Raw genomic sequence first — 18,997 nt, forward strand, 5'->3', positions numbered from 1 at the left:
TCATACAACTGAGCAGGTGTTGCTTCCTTGCTCAAGGACCTAGCAGTGGAAGCTTGGTGGTGCTGGGATTTGAACTTACAACCTTCTGAGCAGTAGTCCAACATCTTACCCATTGAGCCACCACTGGTCTATTTCCTACACGTGGGCGGCTGTGGATCAGGTGGTAGAGCGGGTTGTACACTAATCGTAGGGTTGGCGGTTCGATCACGGGCCCATGTGACTCCTCACGCCGAAGTGTCCTTAGGGAAGACACCGAACCCCAAGTTGCTCCCGATGGCAAGCTAGCGTCTTGCATGGCGGCTCTGCTACCGTTGGTGTGTGAGTGTGTGAGTGTGTGTGAATGGGTGAACGAGGCACAGTGTAACGCGCTTTGGATAAAAGCGCTATATCAGTGCATACAAGTCCATTTACCATAAGATTCGAAAGTGTCTAGTTTTGCGACTCGTTTCAAACGACACTTTTTCTGATTCTACCGGCAGACAATTTTGATTGTTTCTAGAAATAAAAGCTTAAAATTATCTGCCGACAGAATAAAAAAAAATTATAGTTTGAAATGAGTTTTAGTAATGTTGTGATAGGAAATACTCCATATAGTTGACTAGATTCCCTCATTTCTGCAGCGTAGTGCAGATACGATCACTTCTACAGGTGAGCTGGCATGACGGAAGATTTACTCCGACGTTACCCGTGCAAAATAATGTTTCCGTTTGTGGAATCATACAACGGCGGGACGGATAAAGTGTTCACTTCCTTTATTGACCTCACCACGCATTGAAAATGTTCTCTACAAAAATAAAAGATCAGATCACTGCAATTATATAATGATCAAACCTTCAACCAAAAGAGATTAGACAAAGCGACAGGTTTGGAAAAGCGTCAAGTCTGCTGTACAGTATACAATGCAGGAGAAAAGAAAAAAGAAAAAAAATATCTGAGCTGCAAAGCAAAAAACACATGCACTGAAATCAGACACTTTCTTTGACTTTTCGTCCTGATCCAAGGTTTCATTATGTGCTCGAGAGAATCATTATATCCCTGAAGATAATTTCCAGACTCAATGTTCTGCTGCTACACCCCACATGACGCAACTTCTCCCCGTTAAAAGCATCTCCAGTTAGCTCATGCGACGGGACCAACACACAGTCCCCACGTGTCGTCACGTGAAAACGAATTAAACTGCATCTCGGGTTTAGTCGTTTCGTTCGTTTCGAGGAAACCTAAATGGTACGCCTTTACACAAAGTATCTGTAGCGTGTGGGGTGACAATTAGTATCAGTGGGTGAGAAATTAAATAAATGACGTGTGTACAGACGATCATGGTTTTCCCTTTTTTTCCCCCCACTGGAATCTCCAGAAAGGTCCAAATGGCCACGGTTACAAAAAGAAAAAAGCGATTGAGAGAATATCTAGATAGAAAAAAAAATTAAACAAAACAGAACCCCCCCCCCCAACCTTCGCAGTTCACACTGACTCAATCCACTGAAGGTCGATACTGAAGATGTCTGTGTTCTTTGGTGTCTTACCTAAAAATGTGAAACGGGTTCCGGATGGCGAGTCGGAAAAGGTTTGCGTTAATATTTACCAAAAACAGATGAACGACTCAATGCGTCAAATTGCTGTCGGTATGTTCTTCGCTTTAAACGACACGCTTTGCTAAACGTGAGAGCTTTCACGTTAACCTCGGCGTAAAGTTCACACGCCAACCTGAGAATGGTTACGTGCTCAACTTCTCGGTGAGAGCGCGGCAGAAAGACGGCATGAGACCAGACCCGAGCCCTAATTCGAGCTGCCTGACTGGGAGAAAATACGAGACCAGTGCATCAATTATTGAACCTGAGCTCGTACGCCTTTTGTCACTCGATGCGGTTCTCCCACAAGCCTGCTAGCACTCTCTCTCTCTCTCTCGCTTAGTGATAGCACAAGAGTGTGTCTGGGTGTGTAACACTTCTTCCGTTCTCTCAGTCGTACACTTTATTGTGGAGGGTCAGAGCTCAGGTCAGTCCACATCCCCACCCGTGACTCCTGAATCGTGAACATCCGCGCCATGAAATCAAAGGCTGGATAATTCCAGAGGAGCGATGTTTGTTTGGAACGACTTCGCCATTTTAGAACTTACATGCTCACGTACAAACCTACCGAGTTCCATGCGAGGGATTATTACACAAACAATAAAACGTTGTTTTTTTTTTTGTTTGTTTTTTTTAAACGACCTCTTAAAAGTGAGCAGATGTTGGTACAAATATTTCAGCCATGATCGATAAAGGCAAAAGCCAAATTGTACTAGAATGTGCAACATTTTTCAAAACACCACTAAACAGAGAATCTGAGCTGTTCCTGAACATCGGGCACATGTTTGACAGGAGGCGAGAAATGGATTCGCTCACGTTCAGATGGGGTCGTATTCGCTGTACTGACGTACGCTCTTCTGTTATTCACTAGTGGTTGAAGCTGTGTGACTGTTCTGTAGCTTGAATCTTTTCTGACTGAGGAAAATGTTGCTATTCCCAACAGTTTCGTCTCGTTTCTAATGCCTTTACATCGTCTGTATGAAAGCCTGGACGGCTATATGTGCTGTTAAGTCATTAACTAGCTCGCATGCTTGGCCTCCATATTTCCCAGTTGCCGAGTATGCCTAGCCTTTCACTCCATGGGTCTTCCGTTTGCATTCCCACATTCACGCTCTATTCTATTCTATTCTATTCTATTCTATTCGAACGCAGCATCGCTGTTGAGAACATGCGAGCTAGCTAGCTAGCTAAGTGCACAGGTGGCCGTTACTGTTAAATTAATAGCATAATGCTTACGATATAATGCCAGTGTGGAACCTCAATACATCACTGGCTGTAATTTCCTCCTAGTCATCTGCAACCATTAGCTTTCAACTTGGATGTAGCTAGTTGTGATGAAACCCCCCCCTTCGTATTCCCGTAAAAGTGCGTTTCCTCAGCGACATCCGAACGTTCGTATTCGATATTCGAGAACGCTTTCGCTTCGCCGTGGCAACCACAGCAAATCGTCAGGATAAACACCCTTCTGCTGGAAATTCACCGCCATGTTCCATAATCAGGTTTCTCGACTGTCCGATCAGTGGCCTGCTTCTGAATGACGAAATATTACGCTGAATTTGACTCGGAAGTAGGAGGAAATGGCGCCATTTTCAAGCACGGCTCATTCAAGCCACGAAGTAGGGGGGGTGCATTTTTTTTTTTTTATAGCAACAAGCTAGCCAGCTAACGTGCTCATGCGTTTATCATGTTTTTACTGTCTCAAAAGAACAAACTGTATGGTTAGTGTTTGAGACTGAGCTAATGTGTCCGTGTTGATCGAGCGACCGCGTTAACACGAGGTTGCGCTGACCTTTCCACACTTTCCGACTAGGAATTCCAAGTCAAAGGGGGGGTGTTTTCTTTGGTAATTTCCTAGTCAAAGGAGGGAACGTCAGAGTAACAACGCTTACTCTGAGCACTAGCTAATCCTGAGGGGAGTGGGGGGGGGGGACACTTGGTACCAGAGTGGCAACACTTCTCTGTATTTAATGAGGAATTACTGGTCCATGTTTTAGGTTTAGACTGCCACCTACTGTACAGGGATCATAAGTGACTCCTGTAAATTAAATTTCAACAAGTCAGTCAGTCAGTCAGTCAGTCAGTGAAACAGAGCTGGTAGTAATATGTAAGTGGCTTTTTTTTTTTTCTCTCTCTCTCTTATGTACTCCAAGAGTAGGGGAGTGAATGAAGATAAAGGTTTAACAACCTGGAAACAAGAAGTACTCAAACTCTCTCACACACACACAAACACGCACACAAAGTACAGTCCTGGACAGACAATAGTGGTTTAGATGGTCTGGTAGCCTGCGTGACTCCTCTTCCTGCCGATCAGGTAGGCGATGAGGACTATGAGGACGAGGCCAGCCAGGGAGGCACCGACAATAATGGGCACCAGCATGTTGTCCTTCTGCATTGGACACACGTCGGCTAGACAGATCAAAAGAAGCAGAAAAATAAATGAAAAAAAAAAAGATCACACGAGAATGAGGCGAATAATGATCTGGGTACGGTGTTACAGAGTTCAGCTTTGGCTATTCTTGAATCTGATTGGTCAGAAGGTGACCTTGATTCATTTTCTAGGAATAGTGACGGCCGCGATGATCTCACAGGTTTATATCAATACAATCGTTCTAAGTTTCTGTACAAAATTACACAGGCACTTGTATAGTGGATGCTCCACATAAGACTAATAATAATAATAATAATAATAATAATAATAATAATAATAATGACTTCTAATTGTAGTTAGTGTGAAGCTTCGTGTAAGGACAGAGTCGTTTGGACAGGACTTTCCTTGTGCTTTCTGGTTTCTCAGTAACATGGGGAACTCGCTGGTGAGGTTATGACTGTATATACAGCTGCTATAAGTTTGTACGCAGATGTTCCACATCATTAAATGTAACTATAAACGTATAAATAGTGTGAGGTGTGTTCATTAATGAATTGGGGGGGGGGTACGGACGGACGGGGTACTGCTATGACGGAGGAATAAAACAGTTTGGGGAATCAAATCAACAGGAATCACATCACAGACCCCCTTCAGCACCTCAACTACTAGTGACGAGTGACTGAACATAGCTCAGGTTAAAAGGGTGTTCTGAGCTCCACGGTACCTGGTCCAAACTGGTTGTCGTGGACGCCGAAAGGCTGCACCTGCAGGTCGAAGGTGTTGAGGGAGAAAGTGCTGACCACAGGAAAAACCTCCTCAATGTTGCACATGTAGGAGCGGCCCAGGGTTCCCTGCATGTACTGTAGACTGCTGTTGCTGACTTTGAATGGATCTTAAGAGACCGGCGCACGCACACACACACACACACACACACACACACACACACACACACACACACACACACACACACACACACACAAAATCAAACTACAACCAAGAGCTAACTGTTGGAGATGAATTCCAAACTACATTACATGTTATTGCATGGATTAAGCATTCATATGGACACATCATGTTAATGAATAAAGCGTGTGTACTCGCGCTGTGACTGTGCATCGATCTGACAACTGAACCAAATTAGATTCCAGTGTTTTATCTGTAAACTGACCGAGCAATTATTAAGCAGGTCATAAATCACATGATTTTCAGTTACGCGTGCATACAGGTGACTGACTCGGCCATTGAAGAACGTTTACGCTTCTTTGCCTTAAGGGACTCTGTCAAAATTAATTGAATAAATAAATAAAAATAACTGGCTGTAATTCCTAAATGGTTGATGCAGTATTTTTGTTAAATCCCCTGATTTAAAGCAGAAAGTCTACACTTCAATCACGTCTTGATTGCTTCATTTCAAATCCATCGTGGTGGGGTACAGAGGCAAAAGTACAAAAACTGTGCCCAAATATTTTACAGTTATGGACTGAACTGTACGGTTAGTAAAACACCAGTGCTTTAGAATACACTGTGTATATATATATATATATATATATATAAAAAAAATTTTATGAAGACAAACAATGGGTCCCTTTCTGTAGGCTATGGCTGCTAGTATCTTCTGTTATAATGCAGTGGTTTTCAAAGTGAGGGCCGCCAGGGGGCGCCCAGGGGGCCTCAACAATTTGGTGTGAAAAATAAATTCTCACTCAGACAACCACACACACACACACACACTCAAATGTAATGTAAAGATGTAAGATGTAATCATTAATAAAAGGGGGAGATTATTAAAAAAGGGGGGATATATTCAGAAGTCTGTATTTTTAATGTGTTTTGAAGACATCTTGCAAAAGGGGGGCCTCGGTTAAATATTAATGCCATTTGGGGGGCCTCGCCCTGGAAAAGTGTGGGAACCCCTGTTATAATGTACTTTAAGCTCTTGTTGAAGCAGATGAAATTCATTTTTTCTCTACTCTATTAATCAGTGTCTTCTTTTACTCTGACTTTCTAACACAATGACAAACTCTTCCCTGGAACTACAGTGTGCCATTTTCAAGTATCGGTCATGGAAAATGATGTTATGATGCTCAAGGCAACCCTTGAGCACTGGACTGTATCTCGCCATCTGTTACGGAAATAAAACGCATCCAGTTTGGTGTGAAAAGGCGTGATGACAGTCAGCTGCATGCATCCAAACGCGAGAGAACATATTGTAAGTGGAAGATCCTCGTCAGTATTAACTATTACATGGGCCACTATGGCACCGTCTTCCTTACCTCTCATATCGTCCCAACTGGCAGACATATTCAAAGCACTGAGCTGGTATTTTTTGGTGGTGGAGTTCTGTGGATATGAAGACATGTGTTAGAACCGGTAACTGTAGAAGAGAGAGGACGTGCGAGGACGGGTTTGTGCGAGTGTGTTTAAGACCCTTACCAGCGTGAACATGAAAGTGAGGTTGGCGAGATCTCCAGTCAGCTGCAGAGTAGCAGTTGTGGATTCACATGACCCGCTGGCAACCATACGACTGGGCACCACGTTCCTTATCGCCACAACAGTCTGGAATTGTGATGAGAGTCGAAGTTTAGCCCTTAAAATCACTTATATAAATACACTATATAAACTTTATACACATACATACATACATACATACATACATACATATATGTGTGTATAAAGTTTATATAGTGTATATGTATGTATATGTCTATGTATGCATAGACATACATAGACACATTCACTACATGGGGTGTAACGTAATGGCATTGTAGATCCCAAATATACTACACTATATGCTTTCACCCGTACTGTGGTTGAAAGTGTTCTGGCACACTTGACACCAGAGCATCACAACAATATGTGGTTCTTCCCCAAACCGTCGCCACCAATTTGGAAGCACACAATTATATACGACGTCTTTGTATACTGTAGCATTACAGTTTCACTTCACTGGAACTAAAAGGCCCAAACCTGTTCCCCTGACAATGCGCCTGTGCTGCACCAAGTGAGATCCACGAAGACACGGTTTGCCAAGGTTTGAGTGGAAGAACTCGCGTGTCCTGCACAGAGCCGTGACCTCAACCCCTCTGAACACCTTTGGGATGGACTGGAACACCGACTGTACTCCAGACCTCCTCACCTACTGTAACATCAACACTAATCTAGTGTGGCGGTTCTTAGAACAGCCAACGGGGGGCTAAATGTGAAATGGGACGCTCGAAAAGCACATGAGAGTGTGATGGTCAGGTGTCCACAAACTTTTCACCAAATCGTGTATATAAGGTGGGAAAATGTAAGAGACTGGATTTTTTTTTGACACATTTCACATTATAAGAATCCCCAATCATAAGGTGTTTGGTGTGTTAACTCCCAGAAAGATTTATATTGCTAATAACCGAGGTTGCATTGCACAAGGACAATATGACTTTTTTCCCAAACTGTGCACGTGTCCTTACTTTATTCTGATTCCTGGAGAGATATGTTAGATTCAGCTGCAGCCCCATTCTAGCCAGAAGACAGGCAGACGTGCTGTTTTCAACGCTGTAGTTGCCGCGCTCAGGGTTGGTTGGGGTGACGGGGGTGGTCGAGGTGATAGGAGTGGTAGTGGGTGCAGCAGTGGTGGAAGGAATATCAGCTGAACAAATCGTCTCTGAAGTATACAAAAAAAACAAAACGCGTTATTTAGTGCGTTACACGATTTACATCGTGCCAATACACAAAGAGTTTATATAAACCCCAAACACGACGTGCGGTAAGAACTTCATGTGTGCTTGAGCGACACCGTACACGTCATATACACAAGATCACAAGGTCCAGGTAACGGCATTAAGGAAAACACCATCAGTATGAACACTACAGTGATTAATAGCACTACGGTACCGTTAGTACTCAGGTTGGCGCTGGGCATGTAGGCCTGCAGGCGGATGTCGAAGAACGTGACCGTCACTCCAGGGCCTCCCAGACTGACTGAGCTGGAGCTCATACACCTGTAGGTGGTGTTGAGCTGTGCTGCGATCCCAGACGTGTTCGTAGTCAACACCATGATCTCTGCACAGATAAGAGGCGCTCACGTTATTTTCATCCAATAGTCACATGACCCCCCCCCCCCCTCCAGTTTCAGCGAGCCTGTGCCCACTGTAGCCTCAGATTCCTGATCGTGGCTGAAGTTCTGCGGCTGTACCCGTCTGCCTCAGGGCTTAAAACGCCAGGCTTTCGGAGATGCTTTTCTGCTCACCGCAGTTGTAAAGACTGATATTTAATTTGCTATAGCCTTCCTCTCTACTTGAGCCAGTCTAACCATCAACAAGGCATTTCCACATGCAGAACTGCTGCTCAATGGTTGTTGCTTTCCAACCAAGCAGAAGTCACACCCGAGTCTACTGAAAGTCTACTGAAAGATTAATCAGGTGGAATCAGGTGTGCCTCCTGCTTGTTTGGAATGAAAACCTACACACCGGCCCTTTCTGGAAAAGATTAGACACCCCTGCTGTAAGGACTATCGTTTGTTTTTTTTTTAAAACCCAGAGATCGAGATGTTTAAAATCATTCACCTTTAGTCGCTGTACTAGTTAGTTTATCAGGTGCAGGGCTCGGAAGTCCGCTGCTTATTACCCGACCTCCTGAGTATCCCGAGTGAAATTTTGGATGTCTACAGATGGGTTTGGGTTAGTATGAATTTGTACTTTCTTGAAAAGGAAATGCCAAGATCTTGAAAGAGCTCATCAGATGTGGAATGGGTCGGAAGGTCATTTAGTTAAGGACCGCTCGAGTCAAGCGTTTGAATCGACACGAAGTGACCGCTTCTTACAGAAGAGCTGGACTAGAGCTGCAACAACTAATCGATAAAATCGATAATAATCGATTATGAAAATCGTCGTCAATGAATCTCGTTATGGATCAGTCGGTCTGTGCGCGGCACGGGGGAGATTTACTCCTTACGTTACTTCCGTTCCGAAAAAAACGCTGCGGAGAGTAAACGCTAAAAGTTGTGTCCCAAATGAAGTACTGTACACTATGCACAAGGTAATATCGTCTCAAATATAACACTAGCGGGTTTTTTACTAACCGGAAGTATAAACCGCTTCTAGGTGATGCCGCGTGACGTTATTAGAAGACACCCAGAGTCACAGACAATGACTTTCTTCAGTTTACTTTCTGTCAGCGTTACTTTTATTCCCAACATGAGCTCAGTCTGAATCAGACGGAGGAGAAATCGTCACGTGACTGAGGAAGAAAGTCAGAGAGGCAGGGGGGCATTTTATATTAAACACCGCGGAGATCAGACAGTGCTGCACGAGCACAAACTTATGTTTATATCCAAAATGCTCCACTGTGTGTAAGGGGCAGGGAAACTGGTGCGAGCTGCTTAAAAGGTTTCGTTTAATTTAAGTTTATTGTGATTATATGCTGTATTCGCGCGCGTGCAGTGTAACTTCTGTCGTGGATTATAACGGACGTGATGTGTTGGTAACGAGGCCGCGCTGCTGATCACGCGCAGTGTAGACGCGCTGATACAGAGTGTAGCGCGAGTAAGATCTGTGATGTCTAATTAAAACACCGTGATCAAAAGTAAACACAAGTTAAATGATATTCCTAAAGACCGCGAGGAACAGAAACCACAAGGTGCAGTGAAAGGGAGTTTTTATTATTCATTTAGGACTGGAGTTTAATTCGGTGCTTTTTGTGCATCCATAAAAAAATAACGCATAAATATACACAATATAATATACACAAAATAAATTGTATATATATTAGTTTATATTGTGTATATTTATGCGTTATTTTTTATGGATGCACAAAAAGCACCGAATTAAACTACAGTCCTAAATTAATAATTTTTTATATTATATTATATTATATATATAAAAACATATATTCATTCTGGGGTGTGTATTGGGTTCTTTTCTGTTTTGGACAAACAGTTGTGTAAAGTTTTAGTCTGAAGTCTATATTTGTAACACTCAGTTTGTGGATTTTATTTTAAATAAACAAAATAATTGTTAGTTGCAGCCCTACAGTGGACATTAAATGCAACCACAACGTGCCATTCTGTAATTTTTATATTATATTATATTATATTATATTATATTATATATATATATATATATATATATATATATATATATATATATATATATATATATATATATATATATATATATATATATATATTTAAAAGCAATTGTTGGCAAATTGCTGTGGTGTAAGAGGGTCTCACCACTCAATCACTATTACTGAGTGTTTGTTATAGAACAGCATGCCCTGTAATGTTGTACTCCCCTTACACAATATCAATGCATACTTCATTATAAATGCAGGACTGGGACTCCTAAACATTCGGTTTTTAAACCTCTCAGAAATGTGCTAATCATGAATTCTCTGAACTCCCTCCCTGAAACAAAACGTACTTTATTTGAGACAATTATTGCGCAGAATGCAGTGCTGTGATCTTGCATAACAGAAGGGAGTGTCTGGTGTTTCGTACCCTTGCTGGACGACCCAGGGAAGGTGGCGTTGTCACTCAGGTTGTAGGTCAGATTAAGATTGGCCACACGATATATATGGCCATCGCTGGAGAACACCAAGTCCAGAGAGTGACCATCACCGAAGGAGGCCTGCAGGGCCGGAGAGTCTCCACAGGAACTGCCATTTCCCACTACTGCTGATTCCGGGAGCGGCACAACCACCGTTTTCTGCTCATGGTAACACAGACATGTATATGAACAATACTTTGTTTACAGGAAACTAGAAAAAGCACTTGACAAACATGCAAAAAAAACAAAAAGAAAAAAAACAAAAGACACTTCATTACAACCGCGCCCCGTTGAAGCAGCTAACCGTCATGTGATCAACATACTGTTAAACCAAGACATAAACTGGATCTGTGTATGAAAACTTTAACGTCCTTGCTTAAGAGTCTTCATAACACATGAACAACTCGGGTTTTAAGCCTTCAGTCGGTGACGTAAGCGATATAATGCCGATCTGTATGAGATCACGACGGATACATCAGTGATATGCATGTGATGAATGTTTTATAAAGCCCGAAAGTAGAGTCACTTAAATAAATTTGACTAAAACAGTATTGTATGGAAAAGCGCTGCAGATTCGTGTTGGTCATCTTTCCCAGGGATTAATAAAGTGGTACTACATAATTATTCATCATTAATAATAATTAAGCTTTCTAATTAACTCAGAGTTGACCCTGTGGTTCATTAATCATCTCTGAACAGAATGTATATTTGCTGTTAAAATTAGCGTGTGTGTGTCTGTGCATACCGTCACATTGGTGGTGCTGTTGTACGTGATGGTGAAGTTAGCCGAGATGTCCGCTTTGATACAGGTAGAATTCCCATTCTTTACTTCAAATGTTACGGCGTGCGCTGCAGTCAGCCAGCCTGTAACACAGAGCATCGTAAGTAAGGTTTCCTTTTCCTTCTTTAACCAAGTACGCAGACTTGCACACCAGCAAAGAAAATGCAACCGGGTTTAACGACCACAGGAGGGCGATACAGGCCTCGACTTAACTTGAACTGCCTCTTCGAACACTAAACGAGTGTTAGTGAGTGAACGATGGAGTCTGTATTGCGCCGTTTCATGTTTTTATTAAAAAAAAACATGAAATTGCACATATTAAAAGAGTTACAACAAAATAATTCACTGCCAGCCTTAACAGCGGTGGCAGCACACGCAATCGTTTACATACCATTTAATGTTTCCTACAGCAGTGTAACACAAAGCACGAATTAAAATGCACGCAGATGTTACATACGAGAAGCAAGATATTATTATTGTACAAGGGCGTCCTAAAAGTCTCCATACACAGGGGGAATTAACACTTTTTTTTTTTCTTTAAGCAAAATGGCCTCCAAAATCTTTCATACTTAGTTTATATTATATACAGTAGAGGAAATTAAGTATTAGACGCGTCAGCATTTGTGTCAGTAAATATATTTCCAATGAGTTTATTCACATGATATTTTCACCAGACATCAGTATTAACTCAATAAATCCGAAAATATAAAGAATTCACAACAGTAAAGTCCATAAATGAAGTTATGTGTAATAAAGCAGAATGACACGGGAAAAAAGTACTGAACACGCTAGCTGAAATGTATTTAATATTTAGTGGAGAAGCCTTTGTTTGTAATGACGCTTCAAGACACTTCCTGTATTTAGAAATTAATGGGCCGCAGTATTCAGGTGTGATTTTGGTTCGTTCTTCTAAACATATTGTCTTTAAATCTTGTTCAATTGGATTCGAGTCAGGTGATTGACTGGGCCATTCTGACACCTTGATTTTTTTTCTCTGAAACCAATCGAGAGTTTCCTTTGCTGTATGCTTTGGATCGTTGTCCTGCTGGAAGCTCCACCCACGTCTCATCTTCATCATCCTGGTGGATAGGAGCAGATTCTTCTCAAGAACCTCCCGGTAAAGGGCTCCATTCATCGTTCCTTCAGTTATATGAAGTCTGCCAGTACCATGTGATGAAGAACAGCCCCACACCATGATGCCTCCACCTCCACACTTCACTGTTGGTGTAGAGTTTTTAGGGTGATGTGCAGTGCCATTTCTTCTCCAAACATGGTGTGTAGTATGACAGACAAAAAGTTCAATTCTGCTCTCGTCTGACCAGACTACACTCTCCCAGTATTTCATAGGCTTGTCCAAATGAGTTGTAGCAAACTTTAATCAAGCTTGGACATGCCTTTTCTTTAGTAATGGAGTCTTGCCGGTGAGCGTGAGCTGTGGAGTGCATTGCCTATTGTTTTCTCTGTGACGATGGCACCTGCTGCCTCCAAGTGTTTCTGGAGCTCTTTCTGAGTGGTCCTTGGCTCTTGGGCTACTCCTCTGACTATTCTTCTGACTCCCTGGTCAGTAATCTTGTGAGGAGCTCCTGTATGTGGCCGGTTGATGACGGAGTGATGTTGCCTCCACTTGTGGATAACGGCCCCAGTGGTGCTTACTGAAAGATTCAGAAGTTTTGAAATACATCTGTATCTGATTCCATCAACATGTTTGCAACAATAAGGTTGTGAAGGTCTTGGGAGAGCTCTTTGCTTTTCCCCATCATGAGATGTTTCCTGTGTGACACCTTGGTAACAAAAAGCCTTTTTATAGACCATCGATTTACTAAACCAGCTGATATGAATTTGCACAGATAGGGGGTATAATTACTTATAGAGTTCAGCTGGTTCCTCGCCTTATCTTGACTGGAGAACTGCTTTTTCTTAACGCGTTCAATACTTTTTTCCGCGTCATACCACGTTATTACACATGACTTTATTTATGGACTTTACTGTTGTGAATTCTTTATATTTCTGGATTTCTTGAGTTAATACTGATGTCTGGTGAAAATTTCATGTGAATAGCCTCACTGAAAATATATTTACTGAAAAAATGCTGACGTGTCCAATGCTTGCATCCCCCACTGTATATTTTTAATCAGACGGACTTTAAGAACGCCTCTGACAGAAGACGAACGTATTGAAATCATTCTCACGGCTGGGTCGGGAAGCTGCCGCGATGTTGTGATGGACTTCGACAGGAAACACCGTCAGCACGTTACACCGGACACAACTTATTAACTTATTAAGTTGAGAAGTGGACGTCTACGAAGGCACAACCGACGAGGTGCTGGCAAACATAGTCCCCTGTATATGGAGACTTTTGGGACACCCTGTACGTCAACCGAGATGGTGCTGAGGGACACTACTATGCACTGATATATTAATCATTTTAAAGTAAAGTGGAACATTACTGAACCCTCTGGGCTGGTTTTATTTTTTTGACACTGTGGAGTGATAGAATGTGCGTTTCCCCTTTCCACTTCCATTGTCAGGACACACACACACACACACACACACACACGAATGAAATATATAATAAAACTGATTCATTATATTAACTAAACTCTGGGTGCATTCACGCATTATATTAGAACCATTCAACTCCTGAGTCGATTCTAGATGGAGGTTTATTAAAAGCATCGGGAAAAAAAAAAAATGAAGAAGCCGTACGGGTTGACAATACCACTGTTGTGCAATCCCATCATGCCGTTTACCAAGAATTCGGAGTAATGCTTACAGTCAGTCACACCTGCGCACACACCCAACACCCCCCCCACACACACACACACCAGCAGACTTCTCAAACACTTATGATGCTGCACGTCAGCTCTGATTGCTAAATACATTAAAAAATACACAATGCATAAGCATAAAATTCAAAGCGAGCTTTTACTTTTGGTAGCAACATTACAAAACGTAATTACAAAAAAAAAAAAAAAAAAAAAAAACAACCCACATGCTGGCACGGGTCTGTGTGACTCACACAAGTTACTAAGCATTAAACTAAACCCACAGCTCACAGCAGCTCGGTTGGTTACGAGTGTTACAAACACTACCCTGCTCGTTTAGAAAGTAACGCGCAGTGTGTCGACTTTCTATTTCTCTCTCTCTCTCTTTTTAAAAAAAAAACAAACGAATCTTTAAAACGCTTCGGATCACGTCCTCGAGGATTTGCTCAATTGAGAGTCGTACACGAAAATCCGGCTGTCCGTATTTCAATAGCAGCACAAACTCTTCTCTTTCTACACGGATCCATCGGGCGTGTCGAACCTAGTGCGTATCCCGATATATAATATATAAACTCGTTAGAAATGAGTAAAAACGAAGCCGAATAAAAGACGGAAAGGAATCCGACAGTGGCGTTTCCCTTTATATGACCCTGCATGTGCGGACGCAGCACTGCCATTTGAATACTGTCTTCAAAAAAAAAAAAAAAAAAAAGAAAAAAAACCAACGGGAGGAAAAGAAAGGAGACGAAAAGAAGAAGCTGTGTCACAGCACTGACTGTGCAAGCACAAAAATTCCAGACACAAGCTTTCACTACTGTGTGTAAAATGATAGTAAGCAAAAAAAAACAACATTTTTTTTTTTTTAAGAGGAAACAGGACTGACTCATGAGCACACATGACCTCATTTACATAGACAGTAATGACAGATCAGTGAAGTAACTAAAGTCTTAATACATATAAAACACTCCGATTACTCCTATTTTAGATCACTGACAGGCAGTTGTATTGTATAATTTTTTTTAAAAATGGCTAAAATTCATCTAAACAAACTTATTAGTGGCATCAGACTCTACACTGAATTTGAAGGAACCAGTGCGTGAAAGATTTGACTCGTGTTCGTGCATTAAACCGAAGCGCTATTCAGAAGGATTTCCTGATACATGTCTATAGGAGTTATGATCGATACATAATCTCTGTATAAATCTCAGACATAAAATTCAAATTGGCGTTTTTTACTAGATCACCTCCCCGATGGTATTCTTAGCCCGTGAGCTAGTGAGCCAGTATCGGGATGTATTCATTGATAGTCTTCAAAGCACTTCTCGAAGTCACTCTGGATAAGGGTGTCCGCCAAATACCGTAAACAGAAATATAAATACATGAGTGTGTTCTCGATGTAGCCTATATGCATAATCACATCAAAGTACTACATGCACCCCATACGATCGTATTCATGATCATAAGCACTTCCTGTAGGTCACGTGGCTCGGCGCGGAGGTTACACGTATAACCGGTTTGTACTCTTTTTGTTGAACTCTCTTCAAACCTCCGGAGGAGTTTGTCGCTAAACGAAGAGCCACCTCTACCACCTGGAACGGGTTTGCTTTCAGAAAATCCGTTTTACTTTTCGACCAAGTGTTTGTGTTTCTGAGGCTCTCGAGATCACAGCTAGCACTTGTAGCTAAAAGCAGGGGCGAACGGTTCGATATTCAAATCGTCACCGATATCGGTATCGCGCTAAACACCCGATAATATCGCGATACAGTTTTAAGCCCATATCGCCCAGCCCTACTAGATAGAACATGGTGGAGTTTTTATTCCAGACGCAGGAGCGTGCAGTAAATAAAAAAAAAAATACAAAAAAAAAAAAAGACTAACACGAATGATACACTGGTGATAATTACATTACACCACCTACAGAAAACTAATCCCGCTCGAATAGGGCTTTAATGACTTCAAAAAGTACCATTTAAGTATAACTAATAGAAATAAACTGGACTCACAGTCTAAAAGGAAAGGCCCTTATTATACAGAGAGTGAACAGTTTATTGAGCTGGTCAATCTCTCTCTCTCTCTCTCTCTCTCTCTCTCTCTCTCTCTCTCTCTCACACACACACACACACACACACACAGAGAAAGAGAAAGAGAGACAAAGAATCTCAAATGGCGTGATAGTGGGCACATAGTGAACTCCTGGGTGTGCAGGACACATGATGTGAGTGATACACTGCTCTTATGCAGGGTGTACTGAGCCATTTTGAGACAGACCCAGGCACAGAGACACTACTGTTAGTGCACAAAGCGCTCCGGCGGTCACGTGATCCGAGGCCGGACAACGCTCGCGCTGCTACGCCTGCACAATTCCAACAGCTTTATTAAATTATGGGCTGTGTGCATGGGAGTAATTGTGTTTACACACGGAATTACGGTGTATTCAAAAGCTTAGTGACGCCTCAAATTACGGCACAAATAGCCAAAACAACACACACACACACACACACACACACCCACACACACACACACAAACACACAAACACAAGGCCTGTCGAGAACGCTCTGGCAAGGTTACACGCACTTATGGCGTAGTTTTTTAATGCACACAGATGAACGCGTGCATCCTAAACAACACGGGCTTTTAGAGTGAAGGAAGTGTTGAGCCACGACACGATATGTATAATTTTTTTTTTTACAGTTTAAAACAAGACATTAAAGACAACTTTCCAACACAATAAAAAGACACTTTCAAGTAAGCCGTGACAGCATACGACTTAATGCTGTAGTTTTAAAGAGGAATAATACACTTACCTAAGACAATAAAGCAGCTAATGGCGGAGACTGACGGTAGTCTGTGGGTCATGTTTTCGAACAGTTAATAATGCACGCGCGGAGATCAAAGATAAAAAAGGCTGTTCCCAGCAATGACAGCAGTAAACACCTCCCAGAGTCACGCGCTGCACCCGGACCGGCAAACACAAACAAATGTGCAGTCTTCGTTGTCTTTAATTTAATTCCGTCAGATTCTTCTTCGTCTGTTCAATTCCTTCCGTCTCGAGCGTTTGTTTGTTTGCTTGCTTGCTTGTTTGAGAAGGGAAAACGCACGCGCTCTCTCCAGACAGCAGAGCTACTCGTTCACGCGCCTGAATATCAACACCGGGAATGTTCCAGTCATGTGAGTCGCCCAGCAGCACGGTCACGTGGTTACACCGCCACGACCAACTTTTCACTTTTTAACTCGTTACAAAACACAATGAAACCACTAAAAAACGCATGCATCCTTTTTATTATTATTATTATTATTATTATTATTATTATTATTATTTTACCAAATGTAACACACAGAGCAATCCAGTTGACGCTTTTACAATCCCCTGGACTGCTCGAGGAGAACACAGTTGGGCTTTACATCTACAAATGATTTCCTGGAAACGTTTTCGGCGCATACGTCATTCTGCGCAAACCCTACGTAACCCTGAAGGCCTCAAACGCGCCTCTAATGCGCTCCTCACGCGCTGCCCCATATGATCCTGAATCTGCTTCTACACGCACGAGTTAAGTTCAAGAGCTGTTCACGGAAGGGTTTGGTCCCAAGAGCGTGTACTGACATGCTGAGTAATTTGTGGTGAAAGAAGGGAAAGTTGATCTGTATGATAGGATCTCTCTAAATTACCAATGGTTTCCACCTGAGTTGTGTAGAACCGACTGCACCTCCAGCCCTCCTCACTGAACATGAATGGACTGAGATCCCTACAGCCATGCTCCACAATCCAGTGGAAAGCCTTTATAGATGAATGGAGATTCTAATGTAGACCAGTGGTCACTAACCTTCTTCCTTGGGATCTACTTTCCTGCAGGTTTCATCTCCAATAAAAATCCATCACACCTGTTTTACATGATCAAGAACTTTTTAAAGCAAGGATTAGATAGTCAGGTCAGCTCGATTGTGGTTGGAGCTGAAGTCTTCAAGATGGTAGATCTCCAGGAACAGGGTTGGTGACCACTGATGTAGAGTATGGTGTATAACACTAAGTGCACAGTTCACTACTTCGGAGGTTAGTCGAGCACAGGATCAGTCCCTAAACTGGTTGTGTTTTAATGACAGGTCGTGGAGATAAACACCACGCTGTCTCATTTTCTTCATTCCTTCATCCACCAATCAGAGGTAAAAAAAAAAAAAAAAACCCAAAAAAACATGTATGGTATGTCACAATGACATAGTGGATGTCTCCACTCTACAAAACAGATTCACTATTGAGAAGCTCCTTTTGCTTTGCAGTTGGTGAGGTGTCCACAAACTTTTGGCCTTTGAGAATTATATTTATAATCATGACGGAAATAAGGAGTGGATTCGTTTTAGGTCTGATGACTGATCATGCCGAGTCAAAATATCTTCAACTCCTCATGATTACATATATCGTAAATATATGCGTTAGATATCGGACACTGATTTTACAATAAATGAAGGCCGAGTTGAACCCCATCGAAAATCTCTGGTGGGATTTGAACGCAAACCCAAGAATATTACCGAACCGGAGGCCGTTGCTCATGAGGAACGGGATGAGATTCCTCAGGAAGCTGGTGTCTGGTTATGCATCTCGTTTGCAGCAGGTCATAACAGCAAAAGGATGATCTACTAAGTAGTAAAGATGCTTGTCATGAAGGGGTTGAATAATATTGAGACTGGAGAGATCATTATAAGTTGGATTTTCAGTTGAATTCGGGGAAACCGCTTGAAGCGTTCGTTGTGTTGAACTATTTCATTCGCTTTTGTTCGATCTGTTCTTTACAAACAGCTGAAAGTCTGTACATTTTGACAGTAAACTAGATTTGCAATGGGGGGGTTGAATCATTTCGATCGCAACCCTGGCATGTAGTTTTAAACGGCTCTTGTGTTTCAGATATCTTCAGTGATCAAGCTAACAATAGAAAAATGCCGATTTCTGTAAGAAGCGGTCACATCGTGTCGATTCAAACGCTTGACCGCGATC

The 18,997-nt window shown here is 42.1% G+C and overlaps 1 protein-coding gene across 1 annotated transcript; it reads right to left on the minus strand.

The window, feature by feature from the left end:
- Positions 1 to 737: 737 nt before the first annotated feature.
- lamp1a (lysosomal associated membrane protein 1a) lies at positions 738 to 17,266 on the minus strand. The gene is made up of 9 exons (XM_017457325.3): positions 16,818 to 17,266; positions 11,212 to 11,330; positions 10,418 to 10,625; positions 7,813 to 7,980; positions 7,389 to 7,582; positions 6,370 to 6,492; positions 6,210 to 6,276; positions 4,661 to 4,828; positions 738 to 3,974 (listed from the first exon to the last, which is right to left on the minus strand). The coding sequence occupies exons 1-9, from the start codon at positions 16,867 to 16,869 to the stop codon at positions 3,835 to 3,837; spliced, it is 1,239 nt and encodes a 412-aa protein (XP_017312814.1). The 5' UTR covers positions 16,870 to 17,266; the 3' UTR covers positions 738 to 3,834.
- Positions 17,267 to 18,997: the final 1,731 nt, after the last annotated feature.

Source organism: Ictalurus punctatus, chromosome 26 (assembly GCF_001660625.3).
Source record: "Ictalurus punctatus breed USDA103 chromosome 26, Coco_2.0, whole genome shotgun sequence".
NCBI classification, from domain to species: domain Eukaryota; kingdom Metazoa; phylum Chordata; class Actinopteri; order Siluriformes; family Ictaluridae; genus Ictalurus; species Ictalurus punctatus.

Excerpts from the sequence above, each read along its gene's own strand:
- lamp1a (XM_017457325.3), bottom strand. The coding sequence starts at position 16,869 with ATGACCCACAGACTACCGTCAGTCTCCGCCATTAGCTGCTTTATTGTC. Across the intron at positions 10,626-11,211 it reads ACAGCACCACCAATGTGACG|AAAACGGTGGTTGTGCCGCT; the intron begins GTATGCACAGAC and ends TACCATGAGCAG. Across the intron at positions 7,583-7,812 it reads CGCCAACCTGAGTACTAACG|AGACGATTTGTTCAGCTGAT; the intron begins GTACCGTAGTGC and ends TGTATACTTCAG.